We start from the raw sequence: 25,756 nt of genomic DNA on the forward strand, positions 1-25,756 counted from the left end.
AATCTTATGGTTACCAGGGAAAGCAGGTGGGAAGGAATAAATTTGGGAGTTTGAGATTTACAACTGTTAGCCACTATAAATAAAAATAGATTTTTAGAAGTTTCTTCTATGGGAACTATGTTCAATATCTTATAATAACCTTTAATGAAAAAGAATATGAAAACGAATATATGTATGTATATGCATGACTGGGACATTGTGCTGTACACCAGAAATCGACACATTGTAACTGACTGTACTTCAATTAAAAAAAAAAAGTGGCAAATACCAAAAAAAAAAGTTTTCTACTGGATCAGCCCATAGACCACCTTGTGAGGCCACTGTGAGCCATTTGTTTCTGTTCCCTTTGATCCTGTGTTCACCACCTTTTGCTTCCCTCCCAAAAAGAAAAATAAAGACAACCCCACAAGCCTGCTATGAGACTGAAAGCAGAGTCAGCAGGCAAGGAAGGCAGGGTGTATCTGGCACTGGCGGGAAAGCGGGCAGATCAGAACTGAGATCTCATCAGCAGTCAGAGAACAGCAATAATGCTATGAAAAATGTATGAGTGCATGTGTGTGCCAAACACCAAATCCTTGTAACTCTATAAGCAAGATAGTATAAACTTTATTCTACAGATGAAGAAAAAGAGGCACAGAGGAGCATCTTCCCTAAGGAGACCAAAACAGAGAAATGATGGAGTCGGAATTCAGCCCTGCCTGGCAGTTCAGGGCCTGCAGTCTTGGCCACTAGGCGGTGCAGCTTCAGTACAAATTAAAACAAGAATGAAATTTTTGCCCAATCACATTGGTACCTTTTCAAAGGACTGATAGATCAGGTGTGGAAGAGCATTTCAGGACATAGGTGCAAACGTACTTTTTGGTAGAAGAGTAAATTGCTGAAGGCAGTTTGGTCAGTGTTACCGAAACTTACATCTAACTTGTGACCTGGCCTTTTTACTTCCAGGAACTCATCCTAAAGAAATACAGAGGTGTCTGCATACAGATATTCAATGCAGCACTCCTTTAATAGGAGCAAAAGAGAGAGAGAGAGAGAGAGAGAGAGAGAAACAATTTCAGGAGCCACAGGTAGGAAAATGACTACATTCATCACAGTACATCCAAAATATTAAATAGTCTGCAGCCTTTAAAAATGGAGGTCAATCCAGAGATGCAGGCATGGAAAGAATTCTAAAATGTGGTTAAAGGGAAAACAGTAATTGCAGAGCACTGTGTACAGCATGGACCTATTTATGTAAAAAATAAGGTGTGAACATCACATCATTCCTTCTTAGAAGGGGAGTGATGCCATCGCTTCCCTTCTCTCTCTCCTTCCCTCAAAAACAAAAACAAAAAAGCAAAACCCACGCAGTCAGAAATGAGTCATAAAAAGGCGACATGTTATTTATAAATCAGTCATACAATAAAATAATTATTTTAAAAGGTCACAAATGCAACAGTTGTATAAAGTCAACCTGGAGTCAAGTACCTCTTCAAATACATTGCAAATCACCTCTATTTTAGTGTTCCTTTCCAAAGCAGATGTGGTTCAAACCCAGTCATGGCTTTGTAATTTCATATTTGATAGCAAGTCAATAAAGCTGACAATAAACAGTCCAACAATAATTTTTTAAAATACCGAGTGGTAAACGCTCTTCTTAGTTGCGAAAGAGTCAATTACTCAGACAGCCTGAAGATTTCACTGAAGTCAGTAAAAAATTATATGAAATTAATTGTTCCATGTTTAAAATCCTCATTGTATTTTCCTTGAAGTGATAATAATGCATACAAAAGGGCTGATAAAGAAATAATAGAAAGTCCCAGTAAGACAAGCTTCATTATAAGCTAAACATAAAAGAGACACACAGCATTCTGCTTGCTTTTCTTTTCAAAAAATACCATGGCCCCTTATCAAGTGGAAGAGCACTACTTAGACCAGTGGTTCCCAAACTTTGGTGTGCACAAGGCTCATTAAAATGCAGGTTCCTGGACCCTGTTCCCAGACTCCGAGCTCACATTCCTGAGTCTGATGAATCTGCATTTTTAAACAAGATCCACAATGATTTTGATGAGGTGGTACAAGAACCCCAGAGACCATTCAAATTCTACTGTCCAGTCCTAACTGGCTACCAGTGGTTGGACACCTGATTCTGGACCTCTCCCTCAGCTCTCTAGTATCCTCATTATAAAGCCAGTCAATTGGACTGATCATCTCTGAGGGCCCTTAAGCCCTAACAAGGCTGTGACTGACCCCACATGTAAAAGAAATGTAGTTTCAGCTAAGAACTTAGTCTTCATGCCAAGACTAGGTTTTGCAAATCACTGAGTTTCTGTCTTTTCCTTCTGAAAAGTCTGCTTCTGTCAGTTTCATTTCTGGGAGCACCTGAGCAGAGGAATTCTGAAACTGACTTCTCTGTTAATTTGGGGCACTTTCCTTATGCAAACAGGGAAGCTCCCAGCAATCCTGAGAGGCGCTGCAAATACATGGTATGTGGTGAGACCTCTGGTTATAGAACACCATTAACATCCCTGTAACGTTGAGCAGGCTCCAAATCCTCCAGCACAACTTCCGTTGGAAGACCTGGAAAACTCAATAGGAGGTTTTAACGCTTGTTGAACTTGAAGAGTAAGAGCTGGATTTCCTAGAGAATTTCTTTGATGTGAGGGATACTTGCATCCGCTTTACGGTACGGACACTCCTGCAAAGAAGGGCATTCTTTGCATGATCCCTGAAGTCTTGTGAAACGAAGTAATAGACAAAAGGGTCAATGCAGCTGTTGAGGGTGGAGAGGCAGAGGGCAACGATGTACAGGGCGTAGACGTGGCTCTGGCCCCAGTTTTTAATCAGGAAGTAGTGCACCACGAGCAGAAGGTTGCTGGGAGTGAAGCAGATGAGGTACATGGCCAGGACAGTGATGATGAGCTTGATAGCCCTCTGCCTCTTCTTTCCCGAGTTTTCGTCCATGGTGGAAGACCGGAGTGTCCTGATCATCAGCACGTAAGCAGAGGCTGTGAGGAAGGCGGGGAACAGAAAGACTCCAATGGCCAAAGAGAGGAAGTAATTGAACATGTCCCCCACCAACACCTCCTCAGGCAGAACATCATGACAGGTGGTGATGTTAAGGGCGGGGATGTTGATGGTCTGCTTCACCACGTACAAGGGGATGGTCACCAGCAGGATCAGGAGCCATATTCCCAGAGAGACACCAATGGCAATGTTTGCCTTCTTCCTGGGGTGCACCATGGGGTTCACGATGACCCAGTACCTCTGTACGCTGAGGCAGGTCATGAAGAGGATGGAACAGTACATGTTGCCATAGAAAAAGCCAATGAGGACCTTGCAAAGAGATTCCCCATAAATCCAGTTGTTGCCATGTATGTGGTAGGCGATCTTCAGAGGGAACCAGATAATAGAGAGGAGGTCTGCCAAGGCCAGATTGGCCATGTAAATCACAGCGGGGTGCTTCTTCTTTGTTCGGAAAAGAAAGACCCACAGGGCCATGCCATTACTCGGCAAACCGACCACAAATACGATCGTGTAGACAATGGGGAGAAAGACAGTGGTCAGTTTGCCAGTGAGGACGGAGGTAGAAAACTCATCCACGGAGAAGCCGGGTAACACTGTCACTCCTTTCCCTGTGATGTGAGGTGGGCTATCAGCCTTACCAATGAGACTTCTTCCTTTAGAGGGTCTACTGTTTCCTGTACGAGAAAGGCAAGGCAGATAAGGGTCATTACAGAAATCAGAGTTTCAGCAGGAATGCTGGTTTGTGCAAATAAAAGTATGTTATTTTCTTCTTTTTTTTTTTTCTTTACAACCAGTATTTTTTTTTAATTGGAGGGCTGTCAAATATATCTGGAATATAACACTGATTTCTATGCATCTCGAAAAAACTGACAGTATTTCCACTTCTTTTTACAAGCTGTCCACACTCATGAGTTCTTAACTGTTCTTCTAAAGGCCATCTATGTTTCTCTGACCGCAAGACAGGATCTATTCCTGAGCCCAAAGTCCAACCAGTGAGATTCCCAGGGGAACAAGAGATAATTCCTCTCCAGCCACAAGGACAGCCTCCGTGGGCAGGGATGCGCCGCTCCTGTGTGGGCTCCATGGAAACCTCCCCACGACGGCCAGCTGGCAGGCCAGCCTTCAGCCTCCAGGTCACTAACAGTGGGTACACTATCTGTGTTCAGACAAAGTTGTATTCTGACTTTCAAGCAAGTACCAGGTAAGCTTTAACAACTTCTACTCTCATCCCTGTATCATGAATGCAACTTTACAGACCACAAAAGCGTGGCATAGCCCCCTCCTGCCCCAGCCAAGTGCTCGTGGACCAGCAGAGGAAAACGGAGGGACAATCTGAGGACACGGCAGGACCTTAGTTTAATCTAGGGGAACAGTAGCCCTTCACCACGGCCTCACAGTATCCAGGGAGGAGGTTAAACCTGCTCACGAGTATATCTGATAATTTGTACACTGAGTTATCATTTTTTCCTCTTCCACCTTTGTACACATATTCAGCAAGATGATTCATTACTATGAAGGCTTCCCTATTAAGAATTAACAGTGAGGGGGAGGGTAATAGCTCAGTGGTAGAGCATGTACTTAGCATCCATGAGGTCCTGGGTTCACTCCCCTGTATCGCCATTAAAAAAAAAATTAACAGTGGTTACTGTGGGTAGAGGATGACAGGGTGTGCAGATCAGTACTTCACTTTTCATGTAGTGGAATGGGTAGCCCCCCAAATCCAACCCCCTAGAATCTGTGATCATTGACCTTATTTAGAAAAAAGGTTTTTCTAGATGTTATAAGGATCTTGAGATGAAGTGATCACCCTGGATTATCCAGGTGGGCCCTAAATCCAGTGACAAGTGTCTTTATAAGAGAAAGGTAGAGGGAGATTTAAGAGAGAAGGAAAAGACAGAAAGGAGAAAGCAATGTGAAAACGGAGGCAGAGACTGGAGTAACACCAAGGAAAAAGCCAAGGACTGCCAAGAAATGCCAACAGCCACCAGAAGCTGGAGGAGGCAAGGGACGGATTCTCCCCCAGAGCCTTCAGATGTGCCCGCACCTTGATTTCAGACATCTGACCTCCAGAACCGTGAGAGAATAAACTCCTACTGTCTGAAAACAGCAGCTTGTGGCCACTTGTTCTGGCAGCCCCACGAGTTAAAACACTTAGGACAGACCTATCTCGTCCCAGTTTCTTTTATAATTGTTTTACAAGAGCATACATTATTTTAAATTTAAAAAATAAAATAACATTCCCACATATGACCGTGTTCGTCAAAACTTGGCTATAACGCACAGTAAGAAATATATTCTGTATGGTAACCCAGTTTCAGTACATATAACCATAACGGGAAAAGTTTCACAAAATTGTAATTACCCTTATTATGCAGGGTACACGTTAATACTTTCCATTGTCTTCCACTTCATTCTACAAAAAGCCAGTCAACACCTTCTACATTGACTTCATGACCCACTTAACATGTTTTTCAAAGCCACTTAGCAGAGTGACCTATTTTGATCACCCCAAGGGAACAGTAACAACATATCTATAGACATGAAATATCTGTGGAACTCGCTCTGGAAACCAAAATAGCAAAGGCCCCTGCATGAGAGTATAGGATTCTTTAATTCTAGGGCTGTCATAATTCCTTTAGCGTCCCCACAGCCCCTGGCCTCGCCCTGGACCCACACCAGGTGTTCAGCACAACTGGGGTGGACGGAAAAGCTCAGTGAGCCACACTACAGAGGGACGTGAGGGAGAATCACTATGCCCCGCGCTCCTGATCCTTTCTTTAGAGCTCCAGCCTGGCCCAGTTAGTGCCCAAACCACACACAGACAGCAGCAGGGGACTGCAGGAGGACCGCTCTACAAATTAAAACCACCTTAATACACAAGCACCAACGCTCAATAAGGGCTCATCTCGTGTGTCCTGCATTGCTTTCAACACTGCATGTATTAACTTACTTTGCCTTCACAGCAACCTGATGAGCAGGCACTATTATTAAGAGCCTCATTTTCTAGATGCACAAAACGAAGCACAAAAAAGTTGAGTAACTTTCCCAATGTTGAAGAGTTGCTACGTAGGAGAGTCAGGATTCACGCCCAGGCAGCCCATTTCCAGAATCCCCAGTTCTAACCTCTGTATCCCACTGCCCATCTCTGCGGCCCTGACCTGAGGTTACACGCTAGAGTCCACTGAGACTGACCTAACCTGTGTGGTGGATTCCACACATTTGTTCTCAAATGGAAATTTTTTTTTAATTGAAGTACAGTCAGTCACAATGTGTCAATTTCCAGTGCACAGCACAATGTCCCAGCCATACATAGACATACTTATGTTCGTCAAACAGAAAATGTTAAATGTCCAATTTTACCATTTAAAAACTCCCCTCTTGGAATCAGCCCCGCCTCCAATAACTTATACATTTATTTGTATTAATAGTAACATATTCTGGAAAGCTTTCAGAGGTGTGAGAGAATCCTATAAATTCTCCATTGGTCCGAAAAGCGTTCACCAGCTCTCCAGAGAGACTGGACACTGGACCCGTGTTCTGGGGACTCATCCATTCAAAGAGCTAGGACATCTGCCCCAGAAATAGCCTACCAGAGATTAAGGCAATGAATTAGGCTGCATTTCGGCAGAATGGAGGCACCAAGATTTTCTAATTTCTAATTAAAGCTTTTTCCCTTAGTACCAAAAAAAAAAAAAAGTTACATAACTTGCTCTATGAAAGAGAAGAAAATCTAAGCATTCATTGTCCATAGTGACTCACATCACAAAAATGATAACCAGAGGGGTGGGTATAGCTCAGTGGTAGAGGGCATGCTCAGCATACACGAGGTCCTGGGTTAGATGCCCAATACCTCCATTAAAAAAAAAATATATAGATAACCAGACATTATTTGCCTCCTAGGACAAGAAGCACCTGTGAAGTTACCTTGCAAAAAACAAACTCGAATCTCAACAAGCTTCTCAATCCAACTGTCAAATTGATTGAAATAAAGGGGACAATAGGACATGTTAAATAACACAAGAATGTAGTCAGCAAAATCCAGGCTGTAGAAATTGCTGCAAGACAAGGACCTCATTTCTTCAAGATATAAATTACAAGGCAAAGAATAAAATAATAAAGAGCTGTGGAAGTAGGACTCGCAGATTAAAAGATTCAAAAGATGATATCATTATTTTTAAATTCTTTTGATGTTGATAGTCTTGTAAAGCTCATGTTTTTCCCTTTCTAGGGCTAGATGAGATTTACTTGTCTGTTGTATGAAAAACTGATGATCAGGAAAAGCTCTTCATTTTGTGGACATGGAAAGAAAACAAATACTAAGATGGATTATAATTTTAATTCTATAAATAGATTTCTGAACCAATATCAAATCTAGATTAATGTATCCATAAGATTCAAGCCATTTCTATTTAATCATTTCACTACCCTAGTGTCATAACCTGTTAACCAGTGTATTATTTCCTAGCTCTGAAACTTGTTTTTTGATTATCCAGCCTTGAAATTAAATAATTTTGAATAATAATAAAAAAGACAGTATCAAACTTAATATGTGGACCCTATTTGGACGCTGATTCAAGTAAACTATTAGAATACAATTGATGACATTTATGAGACAATTAGAAATTTGAACACTATTTGATTGTTTTACACAATTTTTGTCAGTGGTTATTATGTGGTTGTGTTTGAAAAAGAAATGACCAACTTTTATGAATACATCCTGAAATATTTTAAGATGAAATTATATCTGGATTTATTTCAAGATTGGACCCCTCCGACACTGTTGGGGGGATGTAAAGTGGTACAGTCACTGTGGGGCACAATCTGGAAGTTCCTTAGATGGCTCACCATAGAGTGGCCATATGACTCAGCAATTCCTACTCCTAAGTACATACTCAGAAGAAAGGGAAACATGTGCCCACAGTACCTGTACAGGAATGTTCATAGCAGCATTATCCATAACAGCCCCAAAGTAGAAATAACTCAAATGTCTACCAACTGATGCATGGATAAATAAAATGTGGTTTAGGCATACAATTGAACATTATTTAGCAATAAAAGGAAATGAAGTACTGACACATGCAGCAACATGGATGAACCTTGAAAAGATTATGCTTTTGAAAGAAGCCAGTCACAAAGGAATATGTACTGTATGATTCCATTTATAACAAATGTCCTGAATAGGCAGATCCATAGACAAAAAGTAGATGAGTGGTTGCCAGGAGCTGGGGAATGGGGCAATTGGGAGGTGACGGCTAAGGGGTGGGGTGTTCTTATGGGGTAATAAAAATATTCTAAAGTTGATTTTGGTGCTGAATAGATAACTGTGAATATTATAAAAATGATTGACTGGTAGACTTTAAATAGGTGAATTGTGTGGTATGCAAATTATATGTAAATAAAGCAGTTAAAAATGAACACAGGACAAAGAGCAGGAAGTAGGCTAGGGCACAACTATTAAAGCTGAGTGGGGGGTTTGAGGGAGTCCTTATAATAGTCTGCTCTCTTAGGTCTAAAGTTTTCCATAAAAACAAACACATACCAGCTCAGGAAGGTTCATGTAGACAGGCATCCAAATCTGTTTTAGGTAACAATACTATACTAAAGAGAGGAGAAGAGCCAGACATACTAAAAAAAGAAAGATGGGCAAGGATTCAAAGAGAGAAAGAAAAACTTCCTGAAAATATTCCAACACCCAACCTTGAATGGGCTCAATCTAAAATACCATTCATAGCAGCTGTGTTCACTGTACCAGTCCCAGAGCGCACAACCAGCCCGCTGCTTGTTATAACACTGGTAAATGTCGAGATGCTGCCCAAATGTTCCTGAAGCCCTTTCTGCTCAGTACATAGACTTTTACCTCATCCAGTGTGCTGCACCACTCACCAAAACTCACAGAACTTGTCTGGAACTGATGCTACCCCAGTTCCCAACCCAATAAGCCAGATAAAATCATGTCTAGTTTAGAGTGAAGAAATTAAATGTACATATGAAATTTAAGCACATATAAAGTATCTGGCTACAAAAGCACCCCCATTTGGGGGCTATAATCAGCAATACTTGCCCAAGTATGCAAGAATACAAACCCACAGATGCTCAAGGCAGCAGCCCCCACCCCAATTACAAACAGGAAATGAGCAATGTTCCTCAGCCCCCATTCCTAACTTAGCATATCCCCAGCACAGTCTCTAGCATTAGTAGTAGACACTACATTATCCAATAAATATTGAAATGGAAAGACAGCCACAATATACTGCCACTTGAAAAAAGCAACTGGCAGAATAATATGCTTCCATCACTAATAATAAAATTATAATTTGTTTGCAAATCTGAGGTCTAGAAAAATACCCACTAAACTATAAACACCTCTGGAAAGGGGAGAACTTACTTTTTTTGCCATACGTCTCTATATTGTTCTGATTGCATTTTCAAAGAACTGTAAATTGGTACAATCTATTTGGAGAGCATTTTGGCAAAACATCAAAATTTTAAGTGTGCTTGCCCTATGGTCCATCATTTTATTGCTAGGAATAAATATTGCTAGCACAAAAATACTGTATTACGAGAATATTTACTAGAATATTATTTATCATCCTAAAACAAAAATGCTAGTCTCAATGTCCACCAAAAAACAAAAAAGGCTTGATAACTTATGGCATTTATACAACGAGTAATATTTTCCCTATGAAAGTATGGACCGATTTTTCCATACTGACCATGAATAGATCTACCAGGTTAAAAAAAAATTGCAGGACAGAATTTATAGTATTAGCCTTTTATTGTTATGAAATATATGTATTTGTGCACAGAGACGTCTGTTGAGAGAGAAGAGAACAGGGGCTGTTCAGTTTTTTTAACCCTTCTGATTTGTACAATTTTCGGGTTAAAAAAATGGAAGTAAAATTTTTAACTTTAAAAACACTACTTGTTCTTTGTTATATTAAGCATCGTTCTGGGGCCCACCCTCCCTACCAAACCAAGTCCAGAGCAGCTACTGTATCTGAGTTAACTCTCCTCTTGTGCCCTTTATCCCCTCACCCCAGATTTCTTCTGCTCTTGACCTTTGGGAGCACAGATTGAAAAATAAAAAGCTCCAATTGCCGGCATCCCTCCCTAGGTACACTTTAGGCCATTTTCATGTGTTCTCTGAGGAGGAACTGTTTCCCTATCAACACCTGCCCACCTAATAAAACCCTATGAAAGTCAAACACAGACTCCACTAAAGAATCACCCATCAAGGTTAATTAGTAACTACGGGGCCAGCAAGGGCACCAAACACAAATTTAAAGTCCCATCTTCAGGTTCATTACAGTGTTCTCTCTTATTACAAAACACTGGAAATATCCCACGTGTCCATCAGCAGAGGGCCAATTAAACATTACATCATCTGCTAACATTTTAGAGGCATTAAAAATGTTTTATATTTACGGACATGCTACTGATGTTTATATAAACACATACTTGTACAAAACATTTCTGTATTTGTGAATACATCTTTATGCATTCTGCCTGAAAGCATGGGAAAGACTAGAAACCAAAATGTTAGCAGTACTTTGGATACTGAGGGCGTTTTAATTAACATCACCCCCTTTTTTCGGGTTCATTTTTCCCCTCCAGTGATCACATGTGACTTGTATAACTAAAAACCAATTACAAAGAGAACATGAGTTTCTGTCTCCAGGAGGAAAACGGGAATGACGAGATTATCAGGACTTACCAGGTCTGTGACAAAAGTGGGAAGAAAGAAATGCCTGAGAGAAGCCAACTTAAATGCCCAACTGCCATCACCAGGTCACTCTGGGCAACTTACTTCGCTTCGTTCTTCACTATTTATTGAGGTCCTTTAGGGAATGAGACTATGCTGGACCGTGGCAACGGAGGTACCACTAGGGTCCCTGGCCTCCTGGAGTATATGATCCAGAGGGGCAAAGATTAAACATATTTACACAAATAACTATCAATGACTGTTATGACAGGAAAGAAAGCAGGGGCCTGGCGGACTGTTTTCCTTGCTGCTCCCCCCAGTTCAGTGGCCCCCATCTGTAAAATGAGAAGGATGTGCTCTAGGCTGAGTTCCCTTCCATAAGGCAGTCTTATGTGGGTGAGACCTTTGGGAAGAAAAATCAAACCAACTATCTGTCCTGCAGCCAACTGAGGAGCACACAAGAGGGTCAAAATCAAGGAGGTGAACAGACAGCACTCAGGGGCAGAAGCACTGGTGATGCCTTACTTCTTGTTCAAAATCAATTTAGTTTCAAGCTAGGAGGAAAGCTCCATCCGCCTCAAGTCTCTGTTACTTAGCTGACCCTTTAGGAAAGTTACCCTGCCAAAGAATAAAAGTATGTGGAGGAGAAAAACAAACAACAACAACGAAAAAAACAAAGTGCAACATTAAATAGTTCTGGTTAACAAGTAACTTCATTTTGTTGTTAAATTAGGTCCACATTATACTCCGGGAATCCCCCCAGCCCCTCACTTTGTAAACAAGAACAAGCCAAACACTCAGGCAAGCTTCCTGTAGGAACCATATGAATCATCAACATCCACATATTTTTTTTAAAAATGTTTGCGCATACTAAGCTTTGTTCCTAAATCTTAAGTTTATGACTTTAAAAGACAAAGATAAACGGACATGTGTTCATCACAGTTTCAGTACTTCGTGGAAATAAATAAATGCCTTTATTCTGATGCTGACAATAAAAAGTGTACCAGTGGTGCAGTTTTCAAGCATCCACTATAATACCCTTTTTCTGTAACTCCGGAAGGAAAAGAATCACATTCTACAATCTAATTCAAATCCACAATGATCTGCTTTTTTACAATGTATTTATGAAGAGGATAAAAGTGAGAAACTGCCTTTTACAACAGGTCTGCAAATTTCGCAGGGAAGTTCAAAACTCCCTTTTAAGGCAACCCTGGCTACCACAAACAGTGGGGCGTCCGTTAGCATCACAGTTGGGCGATACCAGGCCAGACAGCGCCCACGCCCTCAGAAGCCTGCTCAGCCCGGGAAATTCCACCCCCAGCCGGACAAGTTAGAGCACACCGGCGCAGAACACCTAGGGCAGCACACCCGGCGCATCCGGCCGTGGCGCACAAGGTGGCACCGAAGTATCGGGAAACCCAGGGCCGTAAAGTCACTTGGTCGAATGTAAGGCAGGGTCCAAGAGGTTTCATTCGTTAATCTCCTCAATTGGCCTAAGACTCAGGATGAGCACTAGTCATCTCGAGAAACCAGCAGAGTCCAGCTCTGACTTCCATGCTCGAGCCATCCACTGTGCCAGAGGAGCTGTGGGCCGACCCCAAAGAGCTGGCTCCGAAAAGCGAGGGAGAAAGTTCCCTGGCCCCGAGCTCCCACCTACTCCACGTCTCTGAGCCGTCAACTCGCTTCCTCCGCGGGTCCCGCAGCACCAGCCCGGAGTCTCAAGAGTACGCGAAATGCACCTCAATGACTTTTGTGTTTGCAAAGAAAACCCTGGGGGCGGAGAGGCTAAGCCCTCTGGGTAGTCTGTAGATACGAGCACTCCTTCCCCTTCCTTTCCCCTCCGCAGACTACAGCCTTTCCCGGTTGTCCCAGCTGGCTGCTCCCCTGGCGCAGGGATTCCCCTGTCAAATCAGCCGAGAGGAAGCTGTGGGATACAGGGAAGTGGTGGGGGGCGCTGCAGAGCACCTTTCGCGCACCTGCCCTGCTTCCACCGCCTGCCCACCACCCGCTCCTTAGCGGCACCAGCCCTCCTTGACCAAGCGTCTCACCTAGGACAGTGCGATTGCAGGAGGCAGAGGCCGCCAGCAGGATGGCGCCCCCCAGCAGCCACGCCGCGCTCAAGCTTCGCATCCTTCCAGCAGCCCCGACGCCGGGAGGACGGAGAGTTGGCCGCCACCGATTCGAAACTCAGAGTCCCACTCGCCGATCGGAGAGAAAGCCACCCTCTCACCTGCCCCTAATTGGAGCCTCTGCGCGCGCCTTCCAGGAGCTGGATAAGTTTCAGTGAAACCCAAGCCGCTCGGCGCACCTGTGCGAGGCCACGCCCCGGGGCCGGAACGTGCAGCTCTGCCGCGCCGTTCGAACGCCCGGCGCCGGGGCCCCGCCCCCGCCCACCTGGCCGTGCGCTACGGCCCCGCCTCCGCGGCCTGAGGTGCGCCAGGGTGAAGTAGCTGTGCTGGAATGCAAAGGGCTGGAACGCTCCGATCGCGGGATCACCCAAGCCTGGGCAACGCCTAAAACTACATTTAACCTTTAATTACTCCCAGGGAGCCAGCATTTCCACCCCGCTTCCTCCCCTTTCCTAAATGGCAAAAAGCCAAGACCCGAGCTCACTGAAAATATCGTTCCGTTGGTAACTGGGGGAGTCTTCCCAGTGTCCTGGGCACTGTGGGATGAGTGGGGAGTTTCTAATCTGATTGGCAAGGGGACGGCTGCGGACACCCACGAACGTGATGGGGAGCCGGAAGGGGGTCAGGGATCTGGGATTAGGTTTCTGCTTTGCTGTTAACTAGCTGTGACCCTAATAAACCTCTCACCCCCTTCTAGGCCCATTTTCCAGTCTGCACAGGGGAGCAGGGGCGAGGAAACAGCTGTAACAGCTACTTTAAGTGCCTTGTGTAAAATGATTTCTGGTTTAATCCCGGAAAAACCCAAGCAATAAGTAGGATTATTATTCCCATTTGACAGACAAGGAAATAGAGTTTAGAAAGGTTGGATAAATTGCCCACAGTCACTAGACACAGTTTGTAAATGTCCATCACGTGTAAAACTGAGTCTGTGACTCTCACTTCCATCTGTTAATCACTGAACTATAAATGCTTCCACCGGTCCTTTCCACACTGGCATCCCATAGTCCAAAATATAAGCAGTGTGTATGTATGTGGAAATATATAAGAGGGGGTGGGGAGAGGAGTGTAAGATTGCTGATGAGTGTAAAGGGCCTTCATCATACTTTTTACTTGCTTTACTGTTATCTATTTAAACTCTTAGGTAGTGGAGGAGCAGAAAAAAGAAACCTGAGTGCTTTCTTGAGATATTTAAAGGATTAGCGTGTAGAAGAGGATTAGACATGTTTTGAGTAGTTCCAGAGAGCAGAAATGGGTAGAAGTTGCAATGGGGGGACGGATCTGGGCTCAATGTAGGAAGAGATTTCTAACAAGTCCCATGGTTCCAGTGCCAGTGGCTTCCTGGTGAGGTTAAGAGCCTGGTCACTACAGAGCTTGATGCAAAGGGCCAGGCATCTGCCTGGCAGGTTAGAGAGGAAGTTCCCTCCCAGGATCAGGGGCCACGTCGGGTGAGCCCAGGTAGTCTCTTGAGGGCCTGAGCCCTGAGAGTCCATGATTCTTCCTAGAAGACCAAAGTTTGGTGAGTCAATTGCCAGTCACCATCATTAATTGTTGAACCACCATAAACTGAACGGCCATCTTCTTGGGCCTGTGAGTTTCTAGGATGGTGCTTACAGCTGGTTAAGCCCCATGTCCTGTAGGTTACCTCTCAGGGCCACATATCTTAGCCTATGCCCTCTTTTCCTCCCAGGAAAAGGTGACTCTGGAAGCAGCATCAGGGACTTCCCCATCCTGTCCAGGAGACAGTTCTGATAGGGGTCAGGTCACGCCTGAGGGTCTTTCTCTAAGGAAGAGATTCAATCCTATGATTTGAATCTCTGTGATATCCCGTCAGTCTTTCCGAGCCTCCATTTCATGATCTGCAATGTATTACTCTTACATCTATAATCTGCTGGTTGTGAAGATTCATTTTGCTCAGTGTCCATAAAGTGCTTCTTAACACAGCTCTTGGTCTCTAGGAAATACTCTAGAAACAGTAGCTACCAGAAAATGACCACCTCAAGGGAGAATCTTCCTCTTTTCAGAGAACAATGCATCCGGGTCCAGCTATTTTCAACTTGAATTTTCATTAGTATTTGATGGAACTACGCTTTGAATCCTCAAAATTCCCAAGAAGATATTTTATTGAACAATGCTATGAGTTAATTATCTCAAGAATGTGGTTTCTTCCAGCAGCCTGACTACATTCATTTGAGTCAGTCTGCAGATGTTTTCTCAGGACTTGGGGGTGAGAGGATTTGGTTTTTAAATTTCAGTGACTCCTTTGCCCTGAAGGGCTTGGGCAGCTTTATGACTTTGTGGAAGAGTACAGAGAAATAACCACAGGCACTGCCAGGCCGCCTGGCTTTCAGGGATTGGGAACTTTGTGCAGTTTCCCACCCACTACAACTCTAAGGAAAACAAGGTAGGAACGAGGGGAGGCCAAACACGGAGGGAAACGCCATTTCATTCAATCATTTTTATAGTTCTACATTTATCGAAACTCTGAAGAAGCAAAGACATAATCCCTGTACTCTTGGGTCCCCGTCAAACATAGATGGAGGAAAGGTTACATTCATTCACTCACTCGCTCATAGAGCGAACACTCTGGACAAGGTTAGGAGTGAACTTTGCACAGTAAATCCCTTGGTCAATTCTCAGTCTTCATGTTACTCAACCTGACAGTGGAATTTGGCACAACTGACCTCCCTCTCCTTCTTGAGTGCCACGTTCACTTGGCTTCCTGGACCACTCTTGTCTTGATTCCCCTCCGACCTCAGTTCTACACTCTGGAGCAACCCCAGGTTTGTCCCTGGACTTCTTTTCAATATACGCACATTTCCTTTGGTGAGTTAATCCAGTTCTGTGGTTTTAAATACCATCTTTTTGCTGATGACTCCCAAATTTGTTTTCTCAGATTTCTCCATTCCAGACACATATCATATCCATCCAGCTACTCAACATCTCTACTTGGACTGTAGACACATCAAGCATAAGTTCAAAACTAAATTCCTCATCCAACCCACCCTCTCACAGCTTTTCCTTCTCCTTAAATTGCAACTCTGTCCCTTGAGTTGCTCAGATCAAAAATCCTGGAGTTATCTGTGACTTTTTTCTCTTATATTCCACATCTGACCCATTAGGGAAAACTACCTTGAAAATATATCCAAAGTACCACCCTGGTGCAAGTTACCATTTCCTTTCACCTAGATTATTAGAGTAGCCTTGTGATCTGTCTCCCTCTTTCTACCCATAACCCTCTACACAGTCTTCTCTCAACACAGCAGTCAGAGTTAACCCTGTTAAACTGCATCAGTTCAGATCACTTCCTTATTTAAAATACTGAAGTAGCTCCCCACTTCCTCTGTGGACAAACCAAAGTCTGTCAAAGGCTTACACATCCTGCCCTCCTCCCCCCCCCCACACACACATACATAGACACACACATACACAAAATCCCCTTGACTTCATTTCCTCTGTTCCCCTCACTCATTCTGCTCCAGCCACGCACACCCCATTGCCATTCCTTTGCCTGGAATGCTTTTCCCTCAAACACCTGCAGAGCTTTCATCCTAACTTCCTTCAGATCTTTGCTAAAGTGCTACCTGCTCAGTGGTGCCTTCTCAGAACACCTTATTTAACATTATACTCCCATCCTCCCTCCATACTTTGTTTTCCTCCATGGCAGGGATCACCAGTATTGATATTCTACATGTATTTATTTATTATCGTGTTCTCCCACTGCAATGTAAACTCCATGAGTATAGAGTTTTTTGGTTTTGTTTTTCAGTTTGTGGCATTTTTAAAAGGATTTGTAAATTAATCCAAAGCTGGCAACTGCCTCTTATATACTCATTTCTATAATGTCAAGTTATTACTTAAGTTCCAGTTTAAATCACTTTTCTTAAAATGCAGAAAGGCAGATATCTAAAACACTGCAAAAAACAACTTTTAAAATGTGGAGGACAGAGATTTTTGACTGTATTGTCCAGCTCTAGAACAATGCCTAGCACATAGAATGAGCTGAACAAATACTTGTGAATGAGTGAATTTTTATATCTTGTACACCTACTAGCTTTCACTCACTCAGCTAGAGGCTAAGATTGCAAAGATTCACATCTCTACCTCCACTGAGCTGATGGTCAAATATAAAGAGAGATGTGTAAGTCAGTCAAGTGCTGGGGGGAGGGGTTGGTGAGTGATGTATCATTCAAAGGCTCTGGACACAGGGAGAAAGAATGACTCTTGCCTGGGGGAATCAGAGAAAGCTTCCTGGAGGAGGGGGCATTTGAAGAGGACTTTGGGGAATGAATAATTCACCAGATGAATTATTTAAAATGAGGCTAGCTGCTGTAACACATAGATCTCCAAATCTTAGGGATTCACTGAAGTAGATGTTAATTTCTTACTCAAAGAAAAATCCAAGTCTAAATTTGGTGAAGGTTTCTCCTCCAAGTAGGGATCAGTGAGCAGGCTTCTCCCAACTTGGGATCCTGCCACCTTCAACTCAAGGCTTCTGAGGTCCCTACAGAAGGAAAAGAGCGTGAAGGATTCCATGTATTCAGTTTCCACAGCTCTGGCCTGAAAGTGACACACAGTCACTTCCGTGTTCCATTAACCAGAACTCACCACACATGGCCACGGGCCACTGCAAAGGAGGCTGTGTGCCCAGCAGGAAGAGGAAAGGAGCTCATGGGACAGCTAACCACTGTCTGTTACTCCAAGCATAGTGGATTAGAGACAGGCGCCCCAAGAGAAAGAACAGTATGAAAGTGTGGTATGTTTTGGAAACACTGTGGTGGGAACCCAGAGAGTGTGAAGGAAAGTGGCCAGAGATAACACTAGAAAGGTAAGTTGAGAGTTGTGTCTTATTCAGGGGACCTGCTGAGGACTCGAGCCCGGGACGCAGCCTCTCAGATCTCTCTAAGAGACTGCTCTGGAGAGGCAAGGGAGGAGCCAGGATATACAGGAGTTTTTGCAGCAAAGACCAGGTAGTCAGTACATTAAAAGATTACTGTTAATTAAAGAAAGCCTGATATCTCAAGTTAAGGAATTTAACACTTTTCTATGTATGGGAAGGTGCAAAAATCTGGGCTCACTGAAATCATTCCTTTGATGTGCATCTAGCTCTCCAGAGCCAGGATCCCATTCTTTCCCATGCTGAGTCCCCTCAGGTTGCACTGTTGGAAGTGGCAGCAGAGGCTGGGCTGCCTGCTTGTCTATATCCTGAGTTCCCTCTGCTCACTGTCCTGGGTGGCAGTAGTGGCTGATGATTTGACGGCCACAGCATCCTTTGTTTACTGCTATGGCAGGCAATATTTTTCAATCACAGACTCCCCTATGAAGGGCTTGTATTTACTATGAAAAAGACTTTGGACTTTAATCCTGAGGGCATTGAAATTGAACCATCCTGCCTCAGCCCTATCTTCACATCCCTGAGATTGGCAGGGTGGCCTTTCTGGGACTACAAGAAAAAACTCAATCAAATAGGAGCTGGAGGTGGAAGAACTAGGGAGAAGAAAATGGGAGAAGAGAGATTCACTCCTACCACAAATGCTGCCCACATGAGCATCTCAGTCCCATCAGTCAACCCCTCCCCATCTTTTTAATCACCATGTGGCATAATCATTCACCCTCATCGTATGCTTGTTTCATAAGTAACCACAGGCACAGACGCCATCGCCTGGCTCTGCTCCCCCAGCCTTACCCCTTTTCCGAAAGGTGAGATGGGACTGCATTTCTGTTTATGCTCCTCCCTGTGATGTGTCACACAAGCACACCTCCAGCCCAGTTGGAAAGCCTTGTAGCATTTGTCCTTAAAAATATTTCCCCCAACTGCTTGAATGGTGGAAACAAAAAATCTAAAAAGTTAAATAACAAAAACAAAAAAAACCCCAAAGATCATCAGCCTAGAGAACAGCTGGTAGCTAATGCCTGAAATGAGTAACATTTGAAATTATTTCTTTGGGTCTGGCAAGCCTTCGGGAAGCTGGAGACCTCCATCACCACACCAGCCTTTGCCTCCCATCCCGACCCCTCCCTCGGCTCCGCCGCTCCCGAGCTGAATGATGCTCAGGGCCTCCCTTCCTCACACCAGAGGCCTTCTAAGGGCCCCTCCAGCTCTAACTGATGAGGTGAAGTAAACTAACACTTCAGAGAGATGACTGGAGAGTGTGGTGAGCAAGGCCTTTCTGGAGGGAGTCCAGCGTGGGGCGGAGGCTCCGGGCTGACTGTGGGACCAGAGAGCGGGGACAAGGACAGACCCTGCCACCTTGCTCCACCCCAGGGGGCTCTCAGTGTCAGGAGGAGCCAGAACTCCCTGGGCTAACCACCAGGAATGAAAGCCACCAACTCAATTTGAAAGAAGGCAAACTGCTGGCTTTTCTTGTAAAATCTGTTACAACAGCCTCTTTAGATAAGTGGCCAAAAAAAAAAAAAAAAAAAAGACATTCAATGCCAGAATATAGCTGTTTTCCAATGTGGTTGTTCAGTCTCCACCACAAGCCCCACCCGCAACCTGTGGTGGTTCATTTTTATCGTCTCATCTAAAGAAGAAATGTTTCCTCTTTCTGAGGACACGTACAACTCAGGCTTATTAAGTTGATTCTAAGAGAGACAATTTTTGTGATGGGAAATACAAAAGAAGGAAGGGAGGGAAGGGAGGAAGGAAGGATCCATAGGTAACTGCTCTGAAAGGTTGGATCAACATCTTTCTAGTTAGAGAGCTATCTTTTTAAAAATGGAATTAAGATTGTGTTGCATAACTGTCTTATTACTTAGTTTTCCCCATTCGACATCCTAGGATCATCTTCCCAAAATCTTAAATATTCTTCCACAGCACCATTTTTGGTTGCTGTAGAATATTTCATCTTCTCAGTAGATCTTAATTTATTTAATCCGTTGTAGCATATCCAGATTATTTCAGGTTTTTGTCGTTATGTTTTAGGTAAGACAGAGATAAATGTATCCTGATACATACATTTTTCTTTTCTGCAATTTCAGATTTTTTCTTTTTTTGATTTTGTATTTTTTATCGTGGTAAAATACATGTAACGTTATCTAAGTGTACAGCTTAGTGGCATTAGATACATTCACAATGTTGTGCAACACCACGAATATCCATTTAGAACTTTTTCATCATCCCAAACAGAAACGCCCTATTCCTTTAACAACAGCTTCCCATTCTGCCCTCCCCTCAGCCCCTGGTAACCACCATCCTACGTCATCTCTATGAGTTTACCTGTTCCAGATAACTCCTGTAAGTGAAGCACACAATATCTGTCCTTTTGTGTCTGGCTTATTTCACGTAGCATAGTGTCTTCAAGGTTCATCCACATTGTAGCCTGTGTCAGAATTTCATTCCTTTTTCAGGCTATTATTCCACTGTACGTATAGGTCACATTTTGTTGATCATTCCTCTGTTGATGGACACTTGGGTTGTTTCCATCTTTTGGTTATGGTGAATAATGCTGCTATGAATAGAGGTGTACAAGTATCTGTCCAGCTTCCTGCTTTCAGTTCTTTTGGGAACATACCTAGGAGTGGAATTGCTGGAACACATGGTAATTCTATGTTTAACTTTTTGAGGAACCACCAAACTGTTTTACGCAATGACTGCACCATGCCTTGAGCTAGGTAAATGAAAAATGAATCTGTTCTAAAAGCCTCATGTCAACTTGGCCTGGAAAAGTCTAATGTCCATATTTCAGGATGGTGGAACCTCACTGGGCTGTGAAATGTGGGTGTCCCCCCTTAACGACAGGAGCAATGGAGAACTGGTGGCATCCAGGAGAGGGTGACCGAACAGGACCATGTCAAATTAAAGTGGTGAAGGGACTGGGTGCTTGGTCTGGTGAAGATCAGGTGTTTCCTCTCCACAAAGACCTGTCTCCAGGGCTATGAGAGGCTGTCCGGTGGCAGAGTAAGCAGACATTTCTGCAGCCATGGAGGTAGAAGGAAAGCTGGGAGAAACACCCGGAGACCGGCTTTGGCCAAACACTGCCCTGAGGCCGGGAGCCCTGGGCGGCGGCAGAGGTGGTAGGGGGCTCCTGGGAATGGTCATCACTAAGGCCCCGGGACCCTGGGAAGCCAGGGAGAAGACAGCACAGAGCAGTAGCTCACACTTCCTGGGATTCTTTTATTGTTGTTCTGCTTTTGAACAAATGGGAAGGCGGAGCTTGGAGGGTTTTTTGGTGAAAAGTATCTCTTTCCTTTTTAAAAAGGAAATCAGGAAGCACACAGTCTCAATACAAATAGCCAAATAATTGCTGGATTATGAATTTCATTTTGATAAATTTAAACATTAATCAAAATAAACTATTTAAGAAGAGTCCTCTTACCAGAAACGTTTCTCTAGAAACTGGAGGTGCAGAAGAAAATGGGATCAGAGATAAGAGTTCTGAGGCTGAAAACTGCTTATTCAGGTGTCTTTATGGCTTTGGATGCCTTACCAGGAGGCTCAGTGAACAACACCTGAGCGAGCACACAGCTGCAGCCCCTTGAGGATGCATTTCTTCTTTAATTGGACTCCCATTTACCACTTCTTTCTCAGCTTTGCTTCCTTTCTAATTGTTTTCTGAGTCCTTTTTATTTATTATTACTAGTAATAGTTACTAGTGCTGTCCAGCAAATATTTCTGCTTCTCCCCTTCAGCGTGTTGGGCATTGCTTCCCCCTAGATTATTCGTTTAGGACAAAAAATTTTTAGAGATGGGTGGATTTGCTACATCCAAAAATTCTATTAATTTTAAAAGTTTTCCTGGTTATTATCAAATTACCATTCAGGAAATTACCCTTCAGGAACACTGTACCAATTTATAGTCCTATCAGCAGTGTGTGGGTGTCCATCTCCTCACATCTTCACCAGCACTGGGTGTTACTGTTTTGAAAAATCTTTACTAGTTTGATATCTGCTCTAATTTTAATATTTACTTACTCAAGGAGCAGAGTAGGGCAAAGGATTTTTTCCCGAAGAGATAGGGAGCTGTGATTCTAAAGCATAATCTAAGCACACAATCAGTAAATATTTGTACAAATGCTATGTGCTGTTTTTCATCAGTTACTTAATTGAGTGGATATAGTGCTGGAATAAGAGACTTGCTTCACAGGCCTTTGTACTTACTGGCTACGGACAGTAAGTAAGCAAACAGAGGCCTCTGAGTCTCAGATTTCTCTTATGTGAAATGGCTGTTCAACCCACAGGGTGGTGTGACAGTGAAACAAGAAAATGTACATAAAAGTCCTTTAGAAACCGTGAAAGCACTATGCATGACCCGACGATGCTAACTGTTGCTACCGTTAGCCACGGTGATAAATCATGTTATAGCTAACCTTAAATAAACCATGTTGTTTTTAGACAAACCATCCCATTATCCCTAGCCGACCAAAGGTCTTCCCTCTGCAATCCAGCAGGATTAGATGACCATCAGCCCGGAGATAGGACAGACTGTCCGGGTGAGAGGGAGAGAGTTTAGAGCCACTTCCTAACAGCCCAGGATCTTACAGCTTCACAAAGAAACCAGATGCATGAGACAGATGCAACTGCAAAAACCAGTCAGGGATGTCAGAGGAGGAACCGAGACCAGCGTGTGGCCTCAGTCCTGCGCGGTGAAAAGCTACTTGTGTTCGCGCCAGGGGCCAAGCCCCACCAAGGGGTAAGGGCTAAGAAGGAACCGTTGCCCTCAAGCAGGGCCAGGCTGGGGGGTCTCTGTTCTTGGCAGGGGCTGGGAAGAAGCCTGGGATCCCTGGCGAAGCTGTGGAGACTGACAAAGGCCTGTGGGCAGCTGGTAAGGAGGGGGAGGGGCGTAGATAGACGGGGGCGTTTGGATTTACTATGAAAGACGACCTGGGGGCACACAGGCCCAGAGAGCAGAGTTAGTTGCTGGCAGTTTAAGCACAGCTCGGGGAACGCAGAGGAAGGAGGGGCTGGGAAATCTCCGAAAGGGTAGGGCGGTGATTCTCAGCTGCTCAGGGCAGCAGAAACTGGTTTGGTCCTGTTGTTTAGCGTTTGTGAGCTTCTCATTAGCATCTGAAGGAAGTGCACAGAGAACACTCACCAAGCCTTTAGAGTAGAGCTCAGCCTGCTGGGCTGGGAAGGGGCGTGCAGGGGCAGGGGCAGGGGCAGGGGCGGGGGCGGGGGTGGGGGCGGGGGCGGGGCGGGGGAGCCTAATTGCTCTGAAGACGGCAGCCTGACTTCAAGAATCCAGTGATCTACGGGACCCTAAGAAGGAACCGAATCCCTTTCCATCCCATCTAAAGCCGAAGTCATTCTATTGATAAAACTTCCTAAGTTCTCAGCTACTTCTCTCATTGGTTCAATATAGAAAGCGTAGTAATTTTGGAAAGAAAGAAATGATTGTAACAGCAATGTTGAATTATTAACTCACTCACCCTTACCTATATCGTATGAAATAGAAACTAGTCTTGCCTTCTTGTTAGAAATAAAATGCTTGCGAAGTAGTTTCAGAAACAGATGCCAAACTCATAACCTGGTAGCAGAGGCATCCCCGTAGTGACACCAAATGCTTGTGTTACCAGATGCTTCCCTGAGTTTTTTGCACTGATTAGAAATTAGGTGTTTATTTCTCAGGCATGAAAAAAAAAATCAGGCAAGTTTTTGGCTTTGGAGCCCAAGGATGGCAAGGAGTTGTGTCCAGGGATTCAGGTTTATGTCCTCAAAGAATCACAATGAGGCACTGCATGTGTAAGCACTGCATGCTCCCGTGAGAGGGAGGAAGATGGAGTGGACCAGGATGGAGTTTAAAGCACAAAGAATCCCAGCTCCATCCTGCCAGCTCCAGCACCTGGGTTATTTTGAAATGAAACTCACTTTGGAAATGCAAATGACTCACCAAGGAGTTTGGCGTGTTGGCTTAAGACAAGCTAACTGTGGCTTTGAAGACCTTTTGGGTTCCGCTGGGTTGGTTGCTTTTGGAGCCAAAGGAGATGGGGAGCATAAAGGGCTTAGTAAAGTGTCAAGTGCTAAAGGAACATTCAGTTTTAGAGACAGTGTTGAGTCTTGAATATTTCGAAGCCCACTGAACTAGCCAATGGAAGAGACAAGATTTTGCATGGACTCTATTCCATCGGCCAGGGTAGACACAGTCTTGATCTAGAGCTGCTTCTATTCTTAAAATCTGATTTCCTGTTTCTCCCTGCCCCTCTCCTCCCCGACAGCACCACACAGACTGGGGGCCTCTGTTGGGCAGGGTTCTGTGCCAGACTGAGTGAGCCAATGACACTGCAGCTGCATGGGTCGAAGAGAAAAACGGACCTGCAGCCCCCAACACGAAAGCCACCTGCAAGCATCAGAGATAATGCAGGGTGAGGTTGAGGTGGAGGAGCCAACAGGGCCGGGAGCTGAAGTGGTGGATGGGAAGAGAAGCTCAAAGGTCAAGATATCCCAGAACCGCAGGAAAAGAATTGCCTATTGCACTGTGCCCAGCGGGCTCCCCAAACAGCCCTCCAGGCTGTGGCTGGTTCTTCAGACAGTAAAATCCCTCCTTCCAAGATGAGTCATTTCCATTTCCAGAGGGAGTTTTATTTCTGAATAACTGAGCTAGACAGAATAACTTAGAGGCTGCAGGGCCTCACTGGTTAAGAGCTAGGACTTCTGGGCAAAACTGTTTGGGTTTGAATCTTGACTTCATCTCTTATATGCTGTGCGACCTTAGGTAAGATAATTAACCTCTCTGTGCCTGAGTTTTTCTTACCTGTAAAGCAGGGCTATTACTAATAGCATCTGGTTCTTAGATTACTGTACAAACTACAGTAGTTAATCTGTGGCAAGTTCTTAGAACAGGTCCTGGCACATAGTTTCTTTAAAGCTTTAAAAATACAGATACTAATGATTATATATAAAATAAACAACAAGTTCCTACTGTAGAGCACAGGGAACTATCTTCAATACCTTATAATAGCCTATAATGAAAAAGAATATGAAAAGGAATATATATATATGCATAATTGAATCTCTGTTGCACACCAGAAACTGACACAACTTAGCAAACTGACTATACTTTAATAAAAAATAAATGAAAATAGATATTATTTTATTAATGTACTCCCTGACATGATACATGCTCTGAGAGTAAGCACCCTATCTGAGTTTGCTTACAATTGTACATCCAGTGTTTAGCACAGCAGACAGTAAGCACTCAACGCTCTAGGTAAAAGGGAGCTCCCAAACCCTTCCTGGACTCTACACTACAGCTCCAGCTCCACCCACCCAAGCAATAAAAGGCACACTGGCTAGCAGTTAGCAAAGCCAAAGTTACCCCAAGAGCTGTGCTGCGACAGAGTTCCCTGTTCTCAGACCCCCAGACTTCTCCTTGTCTTTACCAAACAGGATGTGGGGCCCAATCTTATTTGCCTGGAGGAAGCACTCCGTCTCCGAGTCAGGAGGGTCTGCCCAGGTTAAGGTGTGGGCCGAGTGCTCTGGGTCTCCCACACTCCCCCGAGGAGGAACAGTCAGCAGCCCAGACGGCTCTGAAGCTTGTGGGCAAAAAGCCAGCCTCCTTCCCCTGCTCTCTAGGCACCTGGATCCTTCTGCAGAGATTTGGGCTGGATGCATGTATATCAGAGAGCGAGCTCCCGCCCAGAGTTTCTTCCTGAAAATGTTGACATCTCCCCCTCAGCTCACAAGGTGAACAGCATTTGCAGGGCCCTGCTCGGCCCTCTCCAATGGAGAACTCTAGTTGGGACCAAAGTAAAGTGACATGCCACAGTTCACTAAATCCAAGTCATCTTTGACATGAAGTCTTTTATATTGTATGTAGCGCTGAGAAAGAATAAATACCAACACTTAAACACTCCACTGATTTCAAGATTTACTGCAATTTCAGAGATGCTAAAATATGAAAAAAATGCACCTGAGAATTGATGAAAACAGTGCACCATTACATACACACAGCAGGAGGAAAAGACGCATCAGAGAACGTTCACAT

The 25,756-nt window shown here is 44.1% G+C and overlaps 2 protein-coding genes across 2 annotated transcripts in view; both read right to left on the reverse strand.

The window, feature by feature from the left end:
- The window catches only part of S100Z (S100 calcium binding protein Z), a 39,307-nt gene extending 26,414 nt beyond the window's left edge, over positions 1 to 12,893 (reverse strand). The window contains exon 1 of the mRNA XM_006197593.3: positions 12,757 to 12,893. The gene's annotated coding sequence lies outside the window, so the exon portion shown is untranslated. The remainder of the gene's footprint in view (positions 1 to 12,756) is intronic.
- Positions 1,358 to 12,888, reverse strand: F2RL1 (F2R like trypsin receptor 1). The gene is made up of 2 exons (XM_006197592.4): positions 12,757 to 12,888; positions 1,358 to 3,680 (listed from the first exon to the last, which is right to left on the reverse strand). Exons 1-2 carry the CDS (start codon positions 12,836 to 12,838, stop codon positions 2,569 to 2,571), a joined length of 1,194 nt encoding a protein of 397 aa, XP_006197654.1. The 5' UTR covers positions 12,839 to 12,888; the 3' UTR covers positions 1,358 to 2,568.
- Positions 12,894 to 25,756: the final 12,863 nt, after the last annotated feature.

This window comes from Vicugna pacos, chromosome 3 (genome assembly GCF_048564905.1).
Source record: "Vicugna pacos chromosome 3, VicPac4, whole genome shotgun sequence".
Classification (NCBI taxonomy): domain Eukaryota; kingdom Metazoa; phylum Chordata; class Mammalia; order Artiodactyla; family Camelidae; genus Vicugna; species Vicugna pacos.

Bases quoted from the DNA above. Each gene is read 5' to 3' on its own strand.
- F2RL1 (XM_006197592.4), bottom strand. From the start codon at position 12,838: ATGCGAAGCTTGAGCGCGGCGTGGCTGCTGGGGGGCGCCATCCTGCTG. The intron at 3,681-12,756 runs GTGAGACGCTTG...TTTCTCGTACAG, and splicing joins CTGCAATCGCACTGTCCTAG to GAAACAGTAGACCCTCTAAA.